We start from the raw sequence: 17,472 nt of genomic DNA on the forward strand, positions 1-17,472 counted from the left end.
AACTTTCTCGTTGCATTCATTCTCGCGCAGACGTTTGTCCTCCGCGGCACCCGTAGGCTGCGACATCCAATGACGTTTGCGTTGAGGAGGAGTTCCTGTTAATCCAAACAGACGGGAGCAACATTCACGGGATTATTATCGATACCAGGAGCGTTGAAGAGCGTCAGGATGGCAGCTCAGAAGATAAACGAAGCCCACGAACACATCACTAAAGCGGAAAAATGGTGAGAAACGGCAGAAATGAGGAGATTTATCCGCGGAGCTAGCAGCAGTTCATGTTGATGTAGCTAGCTGCTGTAAGGCCACCGTAGCAGCTTCCCCACATAATACTGCGACATTAATAAACATTTAATAGACATTTATTCTCAGTATTAGTATTTTCTTATCATGGTTGCTTAGCCTGATTGTAATTAATTCATTATTTTAATGTTGTAGCTTAAAGACGAGTCTGACAAAATGGAAACCTGACTTTGACAGTGCGGCATCAGAGTACGCCAAAGCAGGTAACACAGATCATAAACCCGGTTTTATACCTGGAGAGAGAGAAGGTTTTTTTTTATCGAGTTTATAGTAAACTGTCTGTGTGTTGATCTTTTGTTTGTAGCTGTTTGCTTCAAGAACGCAAAGCAGTATGATCAAGCTAAGGATGCTTACCTGAAGGAGGCCGAGTACCACACAGAAAACAAGACGTATCCTGCAGATGGCATTTGAGACCCATTACAAACAAAACAATGTTTAAAAGTTTTACACCACAGCTCATTTATCTACGTTCTGCTGCCATTAATCACCCAGATCTTTCTGTATATTTCTGTAGAACTTCACATAGTTGCTAACAAATTGTTCTCCAGTTTTTTTTTAAAGGTTTTCTATCAAAGTTTTGATTTTTTTTTTCACTCATCCCGTGTTTGTCAGCTTTATGCTGACCTGGACAGCATTAAGAAAAGTCCACTGCACTGAACCCCATTGAACCTCCTGGTTATTCCACCAAATATTGATTTCTGAACTCCTCCTGAGTTAAAACATTAGTATTGTTGTTTCTAAATTAATATGAACTTGTTTTGTTTTCTGAAAGCACTCCATCTATTTTGTTAATTTGACCATTTCTCTGACAGTTTTATCTCGGTTTGACACATATGGTCTAGTTCTTTGTTCAAATGTTTTAGTACACTTAAAATGAGACAAGACTAACTCATAAGGAACTTTTCAGCAAGATAAGTGAGCTTGTTTTAAGTCAATATTTACTTAATATTTAAAAAAAAGTTCAGATTATTTCACTTATGACAAAATTTGTTTCCATTTTATAAGTGAAATAATCTGCCAATGGAATTAGTACTTTTTTAATCAATATCAATTAATTATTTACTTAAAACAAGCTCACTTATCTTGCTGAAAAGTAAATTGTAAGTTAGTTTTGTCTAATTTCAAGTTCACTAAAATATTTGCCCCAGTAACCAGATCAAAAATACTTGGTAAGATTTAAAATTTTTCCGTTGTAATTAAAAGCACAGATAAATCTGTCACTGTTTAATGTCCATTTTAAGCATGTTTTGCACGTTTCCTTAACTTGATCTACAGACTCTTTCATGCTGCAAAGTAAGTATCATTAATTATATTTAACCCGCTGCGAACATGAAACCCGCCGTTTGTCTTGTCTCTAACTGCCCTCCTCTTCATCAGGGCTATTGAGCAGGCAGGGATGATGATGAAGGTGAGTGCTGGCAGGATCCACTGGGAAGCGATAATATTTATCCGGTGTGGATTAACCTGCCTCGTTACAACAGGAGCAAAAGAAAATGCCAGAAGCCATCCAGTACATAGAGAAAGCCTGCATGATGTACATGGAGAACGGGACTCCTGACACCGCCGCCATGGCCTTGGATCGGGCCGGAAAGTAAAACCAACACCATTTTCTCCTTGGAGAAGCACAAGAGTTAACTTACGTGATAAACAGTTAGCTGACGCTCTGGTTTTCATCGTAGTTTGCCGCATTACGACGACACCTTTAATGTAAAGGTTTTAAGTTCCAGCCCTTAAAGGCTTAATGCCTGCGAATTTAACTCAATTAATTTAAAATGTACTTCATTTATCCTGGAGGGAAATTAAATGATTTGTAACTTGTGCAGTTTTCTCTATAGAGCTGCTGGAAGGATCTCCTGTAGCAGTCTGTTCTACAGCTCTTCAGAAGAAGCCTCTTATTGAAGACACTGTTATTATATTACATAACTGCCTCATGAAGAGATTGTCTGTAGGGCTGAGTGGATTAATTAGTAATCGATTAATCGGACTCAAAAAGAGGCCATTTGGGGAAAGAACAACATAACCAGAGCAGTAATTAAATAAAAATTGTACAAAATATATATAGTTTTTGCATTTAAGATAAAAACGTGAATGTTTTACCCAAGACTCATCAAGTGGCTCTTAGTTTTAGCTTCACCTGGTTTAAATTTACTAACGAAATGCAATATTGTTGCATTTCAGGCAATAAAATGTCTATTTTCTTATTTAAAAAGGAACTGAATCATTTGTTTATTTCGATATTTGAATGGATTTCTAATATATAAATGAAAAATATGAAGAATGTGCAATTCTTTATCCGATTAATCAGTAGAGTAATGGATTTCTAAGATAATTATTACTTGCAACCCTAATTGTTCTAATTCTATAAGTCTTTTTTTTATTATTAATAATAATAATAATATTATTACTATTAATAATTAGGTGAATCCTGAATGTGTTTGGTTGCTCTGGAGTTTATTTAGCATTATCAGAGTACAAATATACATATTGTATTAATTTTCAAATTTTTAATTGCTAAATATTTTGAAAACTAATAAATTTCACAATTTTGCAACACTTTTTGTTTGTGTGCCAGATAAAAACATTAAAATACGCCAAAGTCTGTGACTGTAGCACCTTAAAATGAGAAAAACTTAACAGATATGAGAACCTTTGCATTTTAGCTTCTGGTCATAAAAACAAACGGAGCAAAAAGCTGATTTTCCTCTGAACTAAAACACATTTTTCCTCCTCAGACTCATAGAGCCCATAAATCTAGAGAAAGCTGTTGACCTTTACCAGAAGGCGGCAGGTGTATTTGAGGTGAGAATTTCTTTAAAAGTTGAATAATTCAGGTTTTTTGGTTATTATGCTGTTGCTTAACGACATCGTGGTGCAACGTTTGCAGAACGAAGACCGTCTGCGTCAGGCAGTGGAGCTGCTGGGAAAAGCCTCCAGACTGCTGGTCAGGTTAAAAAGGTGAAAGATTATTTCGTTGTAATTTTCCACTGGATTGTTTTAACACATTGTGTGCAAAATTAGTGTTATTTCTGAGGATTATTTTTTATTAATTACCAACTATAGTACTCAATTAAGCCTTTTTGTTGCCTTTTTTAGGAAAATATCTAAATGTGTGCAATTATTGTGCAGAATTATCACGCAACTAAATTAAAAACACATTTTTCCATCCCACTTTTTAAAAATTTATCTGTTTAGGTGATGCATAAAGTTAGAAAATAAGCCTGGAAATGATGATGATGTGTTGAAATTACTAACCTACATGGTGGTTGCGATGTAGAGTAGATAATGTGATTGTGATAGAAAAGTGATTAAATGTATTTTAAACAGGCTGGACGAAGCTGCAGTCGCTCTGCAGAAAGAGAAGAACATGTACAAAGAGATCGAGAACTTCCCCATGTGTTTCAAGGTGGGTCTGCTCAGGTTCTGGTCTGGGTTGACCGGGTCTGATCCTGAAGGGAAAGCAGGCAGAACTGTTCCTGGTTGATTTATGCTGCTGTGTTCAGTTATCTGTTAAGGTAGAAAAGAGTTACAGAGTTTGTTCCTTCTTTTTGTCATAAATCGTTTTGTCAGAAATCTTTTAGTTTTTTGATAAATTCTTTGTTTTGTCCTAAATCCTTCCTTCCCCCTTTTCTTTACATGAACTCAGTTTAAAGCGACCAATTAAAACTGTTAAGTGTTAATTAATTGAGTCCCTTTTGCTGACCTGACCTCCTGATGTAATGTTCTGATGCTTCAGAAAACGACGGCCCAGGTTCTGGTCCATCTTCACCGTGGCGACTTCGTGGCGGCTGATAAATGTGTCCGGGAGAGTTACAGGTACGGGAACGCTCCGCCGCCATCTTTAACTTTGCGTTCATTAGCTAAGGCGCTGGTTGTATAAAGCGTTGCGTCTCCGCCAGTCTGCCCGGCTACAGCGGAAGTGAAGACTGCGTTGCCATGGAGACGCTGCTGCAGGGCTACGACGAGCAGGACGAGGATCAGGTCTACCGCGTGTGCAACTCCCCTCTGCTGAAGTACATGGACAACGACGTGAGTACTCAGTATTCGCACGGCGTTTCACATAACTTTTACTTTTGCACAAAGTAAGGTGTAATTGAGAAGTGGAAGGAAAACTACATCTGGAAACAAATCTGTCTCCATGACATGAAAAGCATCTGTAAATGTTCAGTTTACAATTAGATTTAGTGTTGTTCTGTGAGTAAATGAAAAACATCCATTTTTTTTACACAATTAATTGACCAAGTGTCAGAATAATAAATAGAATAATCAATAAAGTCGTTCGTTGCAGTTCTACATTGTAACATTGTGTAAAGACTATTACAATGTAACAAGAAGACTACATTCATTACCATTGAGAAATAACTTGCAATTAAGTAACTATTGGCTAAACTCAATGTAATTTTTATATTGAGGTTGTTGTCAGCAGGTGCTGAAAGTCACTAATAAAGTAACTTGTAATCTAACTAAGTTACTTTTTCAAGGAGTAAACAGTAATACAATAAAAGCTACTTTTTCATCACTGGTTACACGTTACATTGTTTTACAATGTAAACTTGTAAAGTGATGATTATATAGTGTTGCATCTGTAAAGTGTAATAATTTCTACAACTTTATTGTACAAAGTTGCCTAATTTATTGTCACTGAAACACAAAAATGAACTTAGAAAGTGTCTGTAATACAAATATGTATTTAATGAGTTAATAAGTTTGTTCCTACAATTATAATACCTTTAATTCTCTTTAAAGGTTGATCTAGTTCCTGACATTGTCTCACAGTTTATGTGGTAATTAATTATGTAGATATTTTTTAAAATTCCTTTTCTGTATTTCCAGTACGCCAAACTGGCCATTTCCCTGAAAGTCCCTGGAGGAGGAGGGAAGAAGAAGAAGGCCGCCGCTGCGCCACAGGGTGGCGCCGGCGGGGCGCCTTCAGCTGCAAAGGACGAGGAGGATGACGAGTACGAGGGCGGGTTGTGTTAACCGGTCGCCACCAGAACCTCCTCTGTGTTCAGAACCTTTTCAACCTGGACGTTGGCCTGTTTGATCTCCAACAAGCTGATAAAAAACCCAAACGGTTCCAGCCGCTGCGGCAGAAGAGAATATCGGGCCTCTTAAGTTTGTTCTTCTGCCTGGCGTAGGAACCTGTTCTGTTTTGTGTCGTCTCGGTGAAGCTGTACATTTTGCTGTTATTGTTTGTGGGTAGATTAATAACTATAAAAATACTCTAAACGCGACTGGATCAGTGGATAGGTGTTTTATTTGTACAGAGATAATTTATTCAGTATTTACGGCTGCTGGAAAGCAATATGCAATCACACTGGTAATAATGCATGTTTAAAAACAATAAAATTCAAAAAATGTTCATGCAAAGTCAAATATGATGCATTTAAGAATGATCTAGAACGACCCTGTTGTCTTCAGCATCAGTGATTACAATAATAATCAAAATATACGCTAAGTTTGTTCTTCTACTTCGAGGTGTGTGCTACCTTAAAATAAAGAGATATAGTCCTGTGTGTACCGCCATCTTTTTTTTTGCAATGTATAAATCAGAGACTTAAATGGGAAGCATAAAAACGGGACCATGATGTGTTTATACATGATCTAATATTAGGCTTATTAAGATGATAAAGTGGCTGTTTACATTTTTTATTTATTCCTTTTCCCCGTCATTTCCTGTTTACTCCTCAACCAGATTCCCAAACTTTGCACACTTCTCAATAAACCTGTTTTGTGGCCCTCGAAGGCTCTTGATGTGTTTCGCTTCCTTTAAGCAGATTTTCCACATCAGTTGGAGTCTAACGGCAGATCAGAACAGCTTTCCATCCCTGATGAGGTTAATGCTTTCTGTCTGTAGAAGTCAGATTTAATGTGTTTGCAGTAAACGACTGCAGCACTAGGAGGAAACGAGACTTAATCCAAGGAAAGTTTTTTTCTATTATGAAAAATCCTATTGGAGTTTTTTCCAGTTTTGTTGCTGCAAAGACATATTTTAAAAGTACAGCTGTGCCTCAGCAGGTTCTTTAAGAAATCATTGAACGATTAATTTAATTCACTAGTTCGGTTAAAAAAAATGAAACTCACATTTATTATACTCAGTGATGCAGTTCAAATGCTAATTTCAGATAATTTTGATGAAAAGTCCTCACAGCTAATGAAAACATGAAAACCTGTTTTCAGATTACGTTTATTTACAGTACAGGAAATCATTTTACTACTTGACTGGAGCTTATTTCGTTTGCATTGCTTACTAGATCATGTTATTTTATTTTTTCCAAATGCACTCTGTATCTTGACGTAAATTTACTTGTAAGTTAGTTTTGACTCATTTAAAATGTACTAAAATATTTGACTAGAAACTTTCTAGTGATGAGACAAAACTAACAAGTAACTTTTAAGCAAAACATAAGAGCCAATTCCTTAATATTGATTTAAAAAGTACTAGTTTCATCTGCAGATTATTTCAGTATAACGAGACATTTTCCCATGTTCTATGAAATAATCTGCCAATAGTAGTAGTACTTTTTCATAAATATGAAGGAATTAGTATGTTAAAACAAGCTTGTTTATTGCATAAGTTACTTGCAAGTTAGTTTTGTCTTCTTGGTTTTACTGGCGGTTGGCAACAAACTTTTAGTAGCATTACCGCCACCTACTGGTATGGAGTGTGGTTCGTGATTCATTCTCTCTCCAACATAAATAAAAATAAATATATCCTACCTATAGATACACACACACACACACACACACACACACACACACACACACACACGCATACATACAAATACAATTATACATAACATCTATCACACACATTCACAAACACACCTACTATAATCAAATTCCATAAAATAATTTAGTTTTCTTTACAAATTGAATAACTTTGTATTTTACTCCCCAAATTCTTCAATATATCTAATAAAGTAAAATTTTTCTTAAAACTTTCAAACTCTTCATATATCTTCTCTCTTTTTCATATTTATAACATTATGTCTTATTTCAAGTTTGTCAAGACATTTGCAGTAGAAACCAGACGAACGTACCTGGTAGGATTTGGTGTTTTTGCAGAGAGGCCTCTAAATGCTGCAGCTGTTTTCCATCATCGTTTCTCCAAACAAAGCACCAAAGAAAAACTCTTTCAAGACAACTTTTATTTGCACACCTTGTCACATCGTCTTAATATACAGCTACGATTTCACATGTCATTCCTCTGCGCCGGCCCCTTCGGTAACGTGGCCCCCTTGTATGTACATGTTCTGAAAATTATTCATGGCAATAGTTAAGTTTTTCAGTCATGCTAAAATGGTATTTAATGCATAGTTTGGACCAAAGGGCTTGTGTCTCTCAGCCCTTTTTTATGAGAAAGCGTTTCTTCTTCTGACTTTCAGTGGGTTTATGGGTGATGAAGACTCAGATTGAATGGATGTAATCGATTGGCAATAATCTCATTCTTTTCAAAGAAACCCCCCATGCGTCCTTCCCAAATGTGCAGTAAACAAACTTGACTTCAGTCCGTCCATTTATATTTCATGCCATTTAAATAGTTCTCACCTTTTCTACAGTCTCACATTCTTTTAGATGCGTTAAAGCCTACAGGTACGACACAAACGTATCGATGAAAACGGCTCTTCCTGAGAAAGATGTGTGATTCTGAGCAGGTTCAGTTCTTCTCATACAAACAAAATAAGGCAAGACAGTCTTTTCTGAGAGCCTTATGTAAAGAAATGTAATGTTTCTCGGTCACTAATTGACTTTTTTTTGTGTGTGCTCCCATCATTGCTCGGTCCCGATCCGACAGATCCAGTTTGGAGAGTCTGGGATTGAGCTCATCTGGTCCTCACTGTGCTCATGCTCGTCAGTGGAAAGCCCTTAAATCAGTAAAACTGCAGCCACGTTTCACGCTGAGCAGTAGAAACAACTTCTGCAGTTGAAGATTTGTGCTCAGTTTCGATCGCTGTCGCTGCTTTTCGTCATTAACAAGTAAAATGTACCAGTTTTAGTTAAAATCAGTGTTTCTGCGAGGCATCATGGCCGACTGAGCGCCGTTTTTCGCTCTCACAGTTCCCCTGAAAAGCTCCGAGTCGCCTCCGTTTGTCACTCGGTTTTCTCCCGGGTCCACTTGATCATGGTCTCCGGCGAGCGGTAGAGGAAGATGAGTTTGGCGTACATGTCCTCCTCCAGGTCCAGCTCGCCCGTCTCTCGCACCAGGAAGATGTCGGTGCACAGCTTGAGGATGCGGTCCACGTTGGGCAGCTCCTCGAACATGATGGTGTGCGAGATGCCGCTGAAAAACTCGCGCACAAATTTCCCGATGACCAGAACAACGGAGGCGTACAGACCCATGATTCTAGACGGGCACAAAAAGAAAGAGTCAGACCCGGTGTCAAGCAGCTGCCTTCACATTAAACGATTAATAGCAATTAATCAGATTGGTCAGAATAATTGCGATTAATCAATTACTGAAATAACAGCTGATTTGCCATCAAGGGCCATCAAATTGCTCAACACCAATAATCCCCGACCAGACTGTCTGAAAGTGTTTAGCAATAAATTATTATTTGTATATTTATTCTAGATTTTTTTTTAATTCATGTTTTATTTTTAATTGACACTGAGGGCAAAATAATCCACTGACTGCTTTAAAAAAAGACCTTAAATAATTTATTTTTAGCTACATTTTTGGTTCATCTTGGTTTTAATCTCTTATTTATGGATTTATTCACTTATTTAATGACTTTTGCTTGTTTTCTTTGTTTCCTACCCTTTAAGATCTAGAGGTAAAAAAGGTATTATAAATAAAAACATTATTATTATGATTGTTTTTTCACCTGCACTAGTAACACTTATATATATATATATATATATATTATAATTAAAATAATATATATATATATATATAAGTGTTACTAGTGCAGGTGAAAAAACAATCATAATAATAATAATTATATATATATATATATATATATATATATATATATATATATATATATATATATATATATTTATAGTCATAGGTTTTCAGTATTTTTTGTATTCCGGTAACCAAGCAGTTGCATTTTGTAGCAAATTTTGCTATTGTGTCTTCATGCAATGGCAATGAAGTTAGTTTAAGTTTAATTGATTAATCGTTCACTGGAGTAAAAACAGCAGCAAAATGCCTTTAAATCTAGACTGTTTGGATCTGCTTTTTAAACATAATAAACAGAAATTTTAATAATGGCTCTTTACTAAATGCCATATTTAGATTGTTGAGTTTAATGACAGATTTTTTTGTGTTTTTATATTTCACTAATCTCATTTAAATTGAGGGTGAAAACTCAACTGTGTGGAGCTACCTTCAATTAACATTTTACAGTTTAGCTTGTTGTTTGTTGTGCTTGAGTCGTTTTTGTTTTTCTTCTAATCAGGTAAAGCACTTTGAATGGAACTGATGCTGAAAATATGCAATAAGAATAAACAATTTCTTCTTCTCTTCCTCATAGGGAGCGTCCATTTTGAACGTGAGCGCAGGTGTTTTTTTATTGACCCCGGGTTTTTTTTTTATTGACCGCAGGTGTTTTCTGATTGAGCTCAGGTGTTTTCTGATTGAGCTCAGGTGTTTCTGTTAGTTGGTGCGTACCCATATCCGGCCAGGAAGCCCAGGCTGGGCGGGCTCACTTGGTCGCTGAAGATGTAGATGTGCAGGCCCGGTTCGCCTTTGGTACCGATGTCCGGTAAGGGTCCAGATCTAAGCTGGTCCACGATCCACCATTCCTGAATCTGATCAGATTCGTTGTTGGCTCGCTTCAGAGTGAGGGAAACGTTGAACATGTTTTCACCTGAAACGAAAACAAACGTATAAATAATAAGGAAACAGGTAAGTCACTTTAAATCCAACAGTAATTCCACAAGTTAAAACATGTTTTAGTAGAAACAAATAACTGACTATTTCAGAATTAACTGTATTTGCATCCGTTTGTTTTTTTTCTAAGCTAAAATCACTAAAAATATTGTGATTGTTTGTTTCACACTCAATAATAAATTAAGCATCAACTATTTTAGTTACACAAATAAAATAATCAGAATTTTTTTTAAGTGCAGGATTGTAGATCCAAAACTTCAACTGGTTTTAAGGCAAACAGCAGGAGTGTCCAAAGTGTGGGCTGGGGGCCATTTGTGGCCCCTGGATGGATTTTGTGTGTCCCCCAACTGCGATTCAAGAAAGATGCAAATTCATCCCAGAGAAACAGACAAAAACTTTTTACAATGAAAGAAAATTAAGTATTCATTTTTTTCATGTTTTATTTACCTTATAAAAGGGCTTCGAAAGAAAACGACTCAAATTCTTTTCTTATAATTCAATAAAGTTGTTCAGTCGAGCCCAAAAGAATTCAAAATCTGGTTTAGTTCTTTTAATCCAGAGAAATCCTTAATATGTTTTAGATCTATGATAAAAACATCTGTTTCATATAATAAACAAAAAACAAAGAATTGGACGACTTTATTGTAGCTTTGGTTTTATTTTCTTGTCGTGCAAACACTTTCGTATTGATTTTGGTCAACATGACAAAGTTTGGACGCCTCTGGCACACAGGTTGCTTATTATTTTGGGCTCGATTCAAAAAAACTGAAAATATATTTCATCTGTTCTCAACAATAAAAATATTTAAGTAATCTGAAAACACTTTCTGTATTTACACAAGTTTTAATAAAGCAATTAAAAGCAGATTTTGGTGCATCAAGGCGTACGTTAGAGTAGATGTGGTCCTAGTTACCATGACAACAGAAGGAAACCAAAAAGCTTGGTAAACATAATCACTTTGTGTTGCATTTAACATTTTTCCGAGTAGATTTTAATTTAAAAGCCGTAGTTTTGTCCTAATGTATTTAATTTCTGTCATCGGAGAGGCCGTACAAAATAAATTCAAGGGCTGCAAATGGCCCTCGAACCGCAGTTTGAACACCCTTGCTTTACAGGTAACCTTGTGATTTCAGGACTATCGAGTTTTCTCACCAAGCTGTTCAACAGGCGTGGCTTCAGAGTCACTGGGGGCTCGGATGTAGCGGGGAATGAGTTCTGGGATCATCCTGCACAGAAGAAGAAGATGATTGCGTTGGAGACTGTTCTTTACTCAGTTAATTATGCTTAAAAGTGTCAATTCTGCTTGAAAGTTTGCAAAAATTCAGAGAAAACACCCTCATTACAACAAGTTTTCCATGTGCAGCGGGAAGGAGGGCGCCACTTGCAGGGAAGGAGGCTAACTTACACTTTTAACTCGCTGGCTGTCCCATTCAGAAGCATCACAAGATCCCGCTTCGTGTTTTCTTCTAGAGGTATCACATTTTTCCCAGATGCCATCTCAGATTTGGCACCAAGACTGAAGTTTCTGGCAACAGAGGAGGAAAGTAAAAAGTGTGAGGAACTTTTCTTTAAGCCCCGTCTTTCTGAACGTAAAAAAAAAGAAGAAAAAAAAAAAGCACCAAAAGCAGAAAAAGGAAAGACAGCATTACGTCAAGGCTCACAGAAATGCTCAACTGGAACCTTGTTGCCTGTTTGTTCTCACCAGGCCTGTAATAATAAACATTAAATCAGTTAATTGCATCATAAATTAAAACAGGTGTGTCCAAAAAACCTAATTATTATTTTTTTCTTCTGCAAAAAAATAATATTGGTAACAATTTTTAGCCTGATTACAAATTAAACGTCTCCATCTGCATCAATGGGCGAAATTAATAATTTTTTGAATTGCAGTTGAAGGCCGCACAAAATCAGCCCAAGGGCCACAAATATTCCTCGAGCCGCACTTTGGACACCCCTGAATTAAAAAAAAAACTCAATAATTTTCATTTGCTTTACTTGTACTTTTTCTCTTTTCTCTCTTTTTACTGGCCTTCAGCCTGGCGTTTTTGTTTTGTTGAAGAACAACTTTGTTTTCCCAAGATGTCATAACTCATTTTTATTTGTTGTTTTGTTTATTTATTTAGGATAATTTAAAATTCCCCTTTCAGTGTTAAAAGTTCATTAGAATTTTAAGTTTGATATTTGAGAATGAGACATTTTCATTATATCACTTGAAAATGGTCTCAAAACAACATTATTGGTTATCGCTAGAAATTTTAGGATAATTTATTGTCCAGTAAAATTTGTTAAAATGACAGGCCTAATTATTTAAAAAGTCAATGATTTGGGGGAATTTTTAATAATTTTCCCCTAGTTTCTGTCCAACTTCTGCTTGTGTTTGGTAACAGATTTTACCTCTGCACAGTCCAGGAGACGGTGATCAGGAACTCCTGGTCTTTCCCCTTCTCTCCTTTGTCCTTCGATCCCAACATTTCTATCAGGGTGAGTCTGCTGGGCGGGCTGATGGTCCACAGAGAGTTGGAGCTGCCTTTCAGCTCCGCGATGATCAGATCCTCTGCAAAGTACGTCTCCAGGAACTGCACGGCCATCTGCCCGCAGAACGGCATGAAAACCGATTCAATCAAGCTTCACTTTAAACAGATGAATGACTGAAAACAGTTCGGCAACATTAAACACATAATACACACAACATGTTGTAGGTTCATAGTCTCACATTTGTTTTGGCTTCATCGCTAGTTATGAATCCTTTCTTAAATTCTTCAAAGTTGGCCTGTTTCAAAGAGTGGAGCTGCTTTTGCTGAGCACTCATGGTGAAGATGGGCTGTGGAGACAGAATTTTAAATAAATGCAAGTTTGGGAAAAATCTGGGTTTAATTTGCTGAAGTCAGAGTGATTGCACAAAGCAGGGTTTATCGCAGTGGTTTATAAGCCTGGCGGGCCTCCAGGCTTTACTTGCTCCCCCACCAGGCTAGGCATCCTTTGTTTATTTATCATAGGGGTTTTTATACACCAGTAACAGTGGGAGCAAAGCAGTAGCAGTCAGTGCAACAAATCTGGAGAGGCCTCTGACATAAGACTCATGACATGCTAACAGCTCAGTATCCAGGCCTTAATAAGTCTCTCTGCTAATCCAGCTTATTTGCTATTGCTGCTTCTTTTTAAATTTCTTTGGCAGTTTGGTTAGAAAATCAGGCAGAGAGACGTTTGGTTCGGGTGCTGCTCTGCATCCATGAGGTCTGGTGTTCAACTATTCGTATTATTTGGAAGCTAATCAACTGCTTCTGGTTGCAAAAGAAAGAAAAAAAAAAAAACCTTGTTGCCACGGTTACACATCAGAACAACTGTGCAAAAGCAGAAAAGTAAGAACGAAAATCATTCCAACGCTGCAAGTGTTTTTGTGTAGTTTCTGGTGCAAATCGTACATTTTAAATAGATAACTTACAACTAGCATTTCAGCAAAAAATAGTTTTAAGTCAGTAATTCCTTAATATTAATTTTAAAAACGTACCAATTCCACCAGCTAATTACTTCATTCATAAAGAGACATTTTTCCCTTGTAGTAAGTGAAAATATCTGCCAGTGGAAATAGTACTTTTTGATCAAAATGAAGGCATTAGCGACTAAAAACAAGCTCACACATCTCACCGAAAAGTTACTTGTAAATTAGTTTTGTCTTATTTCAAATGTACCAGAAACTAGACAAAAATATTTCACTACATTTTGTGTTTTTGTAGCAAACTGCACAGCATTCGCACCTAAGGGGAATAATTGTCCTAAAAACACTTCAATCAAAACAACTATGAGTTAAAAATGTACACTTATTTTATATTAATTATATATTAAAAATAAATATTTCCTAAATCGGATGTTTTAAATTCAGTCAAATTGAAGGTCTGAGTGAAATAGAGTGTGAGAGATTATCCTGCTGCATAACAAAATAATTTATTTTAAGGCTTTATAGACATCTTTAATGATGAAAAACACGCCCGTTTGCTCTGGATTGTGGGTATTTTTATATCATGATTCGATAAAACACTCAGCACCTGGAATCCAGCCAGGGTGATTGTGATGGAGACGTCCAGCGGCGCGTTGACCACGCCGGCCACAGACTTGACCAGCGACATGAAGAGCAGTGGGAACCAGACGATGCAGATGAGCAGCACCACGATCATCCCTCCCATCCCGTACTTCACCACCTTCTTCTTCTTCTGGCCTCGCGGCTGAGGGTATCTCTGCAGAAAGCGGCAACTGGTTACATTTACTCTGTTACATTTACTTGAATAACTCTTTTGAAAACATTTTTACTATGCTATACTTTTTACTTTTACTTTAGTAATTTTTTTATGAAGTGTTTCTACTCTTACTTGAGTGAAATTTCTGGATTTTCTACCCACTGAATAAAAACAAACACATTTTAACCAAAAACTCACCAGACACAGACACACACCTGCAGTTTTTGTTAAAGTTTCATATGTTTTTTACTTGAGTATAATTTTTGGGAACTCTACCCAAACTCTGCAGAGGGACAGCATGAAGAAAATCGTTTTTCAGATTTTCTGCTTTGGTAAAACTACCACAGGAAATGTGTTAAGGGACAAATCAATCTTTTGGAGAGACAAGTACAAAGTAATTTTCTCAATATTAACAAAAAAAAAAAAAACCCAAAACAAAGTAAATATTTCAGCTCAAACTCCTGCATGACAAAAACACAGGTAGAAAATTAAGTGGAAGGAAAAACTTTATTAGAATTGTGCTCAAGCAACAGAGATAGCCACACCTTCTCAGATTCTCTCCAACATTTGAGGATGAAAATGTGAGCGTATATGTCCTCCACGCAGATCCAGCTGGACAGGGACAAGGAAGTGTCGGTCCAGACCCAGTCCATCACCGCTCGCAGCTCCGTCAGGAAAGGCACCAGGCGGAAACTGAACAAGCAAACCAGACACATAAATTCAACTTTTCTGCCCACAAAGCATTTCCTCCAGCTACGGGGCAAGCTTGTTCAATTAAGAAAAAGGAAAAAATGTGACCTAAAACTTCAAACCAAAGAGGGAAAGTTACAATCGGAACTATTTGTGTGGCGCTCCAGTTCAAGATCAAGTCAAGTTCATTTGTACATTTCAGCAACAAGGCAAATCAAAGTGCTTTGAAATTGTTTCATGTTACAAAAGATAAACGCCTGGATGAGTTTCTCTAGGACATTGGTTCTTAACCTGGGTTTGATTGAACCCCAGGGGTTCGGTGAGTCGGTCTCAGGGGTTCGGCGGAGCCTCTCTCCGCGGAGGTAAAGACACACTTGTGTTAAGTCGTGATAACGCCCCGCTTTGCCATCACTTGCTGCAGAGGATCACGTTACATTGCTTAGCCAATCAGAGCTGCGGAGGAGCCCTGATTGAAGGAGCTCCAATCTCAGCATGGATTTGAGCTTGTGTCTTTCAGTAAAACTCACCGTTTTTACCAAATCTTTTTACTAAATCTGCTCCTTAGTCGCATCTTTTCGGGGTTGCTACTGCATCTAGTGGCGTGGGGGTGGTAACACAACTAATATAATTACATTACTAAATCAGAATACCGTGTCAGGGAGGGGGGGTACTAAGAAGGGTTCGGTGAATGCGCATATGAAACTGGGGGGTTCGGTACCCCAAAAAAGGTTAAGAACCACTGCTCTAGGACATTCGTCCTTTAATCCTGGTAATATTCTTCAGATGACAGAAGGCCGACTTTGTAACTGTCTTTATGTGGCTCTGAAGGTTCAGATCTGACCAGAGTGAAAAGATGCTCAATATTACTTTTTTAAAGAAACACTTACTGATGCTGAAATAAACTGATATTGTAACAGTCTAATGGGTTTTATCGGTACATCCTGGCCCTTTAAGAACATTCAGATTTTTGATATGGCCCAAAATGAAAATTGAGTTTGGAGCTCTGGACCTTTAGGTCCAAAGGCAATATTTTCAGATTTATGCGTGTACAATCAACAGTTTGAACTCACCCCTGGAACAGGAAGAGGTTGACATAATTGTAGCTCTTGGTGAGGAAGTTTCCCAGGACCCGGGTTGGATAGCCGCAGCGGATCTGATAGGCTGACAGTCCGAAGTAGATGCACTTGACAAAATACCACATCTGGGCGACCTTGTTCTCACTGAAACGCCTGAGAGAGGAAGAGGAGGAACACAGAAGCAAGAAGGCTGATATGACCTGTTATCAGGAAAATAACAGTAGTCTAACACATATTCAGGATCTTTAAAGGGGACCTCTTTTGCAAAACTTACATTTTCCATGTTTTTTTTAATATTCCACTTGAGTCTCAGCTGCTTCTAAAAACATTCAGCCGGTTTTTGGCGATGAGTTAATGTTTTTTGGTGTCTGGAAAATTAGCCGTTTCAAAACTATCCCGCTTATTAAGTCACATTCAGGAACTGAGTGTTACCTGGCAACCCCAGTCCAGCCGAGCCCGTTACCTAGCAACCCAGGCGGAATTCTATGTTATGCACAATGGCTGCTGGAAAAGACAAGTGTTTTGTTGTTGATTTACCATCTAGAAACTACTTGTTACATTCTTGTTGGGTGTACAGAAGGCTCCACTTCTGCTTTTCAAAGATGTACGGTTGTATAATTTGCTTGCAGCCATTGATCTGAAGGGACGTAGCCAGCATCAGATTATTTGGATTTAAAGAGACAAGATGCCCTAAAACAGTTAATAGACTAAACTAAAAATTCCATTATCTAGGAACAATTTTGTGCTCAAATGTAATGTGCTTGTTTTGTATGGACCATATCCTAACCTGCTCCAGGAAGCACAATAACCTTTGAGGAAAGTTAACATCCAAACTGGGAAAAATGTTCAAGGATGTAAATACTTTTGCTGAATTTCATCAGAAGTCAGTTCAGGCTCTCACTTTTCCGTGACGCTCGGCAGGATGAAGAACATCCAAAAGTGGATCCCGAAGACGAGGATGACCTGGAAGATGACCTTCCCCATGACGGTCTTTCTGAGGTAGAGGGCCCGGTCCACCACCATGGTGCCGAACTGGATCAGAACCATGACCAGGAAGGGACCGGGGACCTGGTCCTCCGACAGAGACGACGTAATGTCCGCCGTCGAGTGTTTCTAAAGAGGAAGAGGACGCTGCAGGTCAATTTAATGTTTCTCCATAAATCCGACAGTTTTTAGTGTTGTTTCACTAACCCTTCCACTGTATTGATGGAAATTGCATGAAATTGTTCCATGTTTTGCATTTTTCAGACAATAGTTTTATGTATTTACATAATTCATACACCTTTTTAAACTAAACATAGTAATCTTTTCATACTTTTGCTTTTTTTCGTGCTCA

At 37.6% G+C, this 17,472-nt stretch overlaps 2 protein-coding genes across 10 annotated transcripts in view; one reads left to right on the forward strand and one right to left on the reverse strand.

Moving 5' to 3' along the window:
* The first annotated feature begins 55 nt into the window (after nt 1–55).
* On the forward strand, nt 56–6,042 carry napgb (N-ethylmaleimide-sensitive factor attachment protein, gamma b). The gene is made up of 12 exons (XM_008434596.2): nt 56–224; nt 436–503; nt 605–689; nt 1,576–1,593; nt 1,678–1,708; nt 1,782–1,891; nt 3,033–3,099; nt 3,185–3,255; nt 3,625–3,703; nt 4,034–4,113; nt 4,197–4,326; nt 5,131–6,042. The coding sequence occupies exons 1-12, from the start codon at nt 169–171 to the stop codon at nt 5,275–5,277; spliced, it is 942 nt and encodes a 313-aa protein (XP_008432818.1). The 5' UTR covers nt 56–168; the 3' UTR covers nt 5,278–6,042.
* A 1,386-nt stretch (nt 6,043–7,428) lies between these two features.
* Nucleotides 7,429–17,472, reverse strand: part of piezo2b (piezo-type mechanosensitive ion channel component 2b) — a 125,940-nt gene continuing 115,896 nt past the window's right edge. For 8 of the 9 annotated variants that reach the window (XM_008434600.3, XM_081597931.1, XM_008434601.3 and 5 more), the window contains 10 exons: nt 17,038–17,249; nt 16,131–16,289; nt 14,916–15,063; nt 14,182–14,370; nt 12,852–12,959; nt 12,533–12,726; nt 11,544–11,663; nt 11,291–11,364; nt 9,917–10,115; nt 7,429–8,644 (listed from right to left, as the gene is read on the reverse strand). In XM_008434600.3, coding sequence (XP_008432822.2) covers nt 8,392–8,644; nt 9,917–10,115; nt 11,291–11,364; nt 11,544–11,663; nt 12,533–12,726; nt 12,852–12,959; nt 14,182–14,370; nt 14,916–15,063; nt 16,131–16,289; nt 17,038–17,249 — 1,656 coding nt within the window. In that variant the 3' untranslated portion in view covers nt 7,429–8,391. The remainder of the gene's footprint in view (nt 8,645–9,916; nt 10,116–11,290; nt 11,365–11,543; nt 11,664–12,532; nt 12,727–12,851; nt 12,960–14,181; nt 14,371–14,915; nt 15,064–16,130; nt 16,290–17,037; nt 17,250–17,472) is intronic. The other variant, XM_081597933.1, reaches the window with a different exon arrangement.

This window comes from Poecilia reticulata, chromosome 17 (assembly GCF_904066995.2).
Source record: "Poecilia reticulata chromosome 17, P_reticulata-male-v2, whole genome shotgun sequence".
Classification (NCBI taxonomy): Eukaryota; Metazoa; Chordata; class Actinopteri; order Cyprinodontiformes; family Poeciliidae; genus Poecilia; species Poecilia reticulata.

What these genes read in the sequence shown, in the direction of transcription:
- napgb (XM_008434596.2), top strand. Translation starts at nt 169, where the DNA reads ATGGCAGCTCAGAAGATAAACGAAGCCCACGAACACATCACTAAAGCG. An exon ending in ATCAGAGTACGCCAAAGCAG is followed by an intron (nt 504 to 604) that starts GTAACACAGATC and finishes TTTTGTTTGTAG; the next exon opens with CTGTTTGCTTCAAGAACGCA. An exon ending in CTGCTGGTCAGGTTAAAAAG is followed by an intron (nt 3,256 to 3,624) that starts GTGAAAGATTAT and finishes TATTTTAAACAG; the next exon opens with GCTGGACGAAGCTGCAGTCG.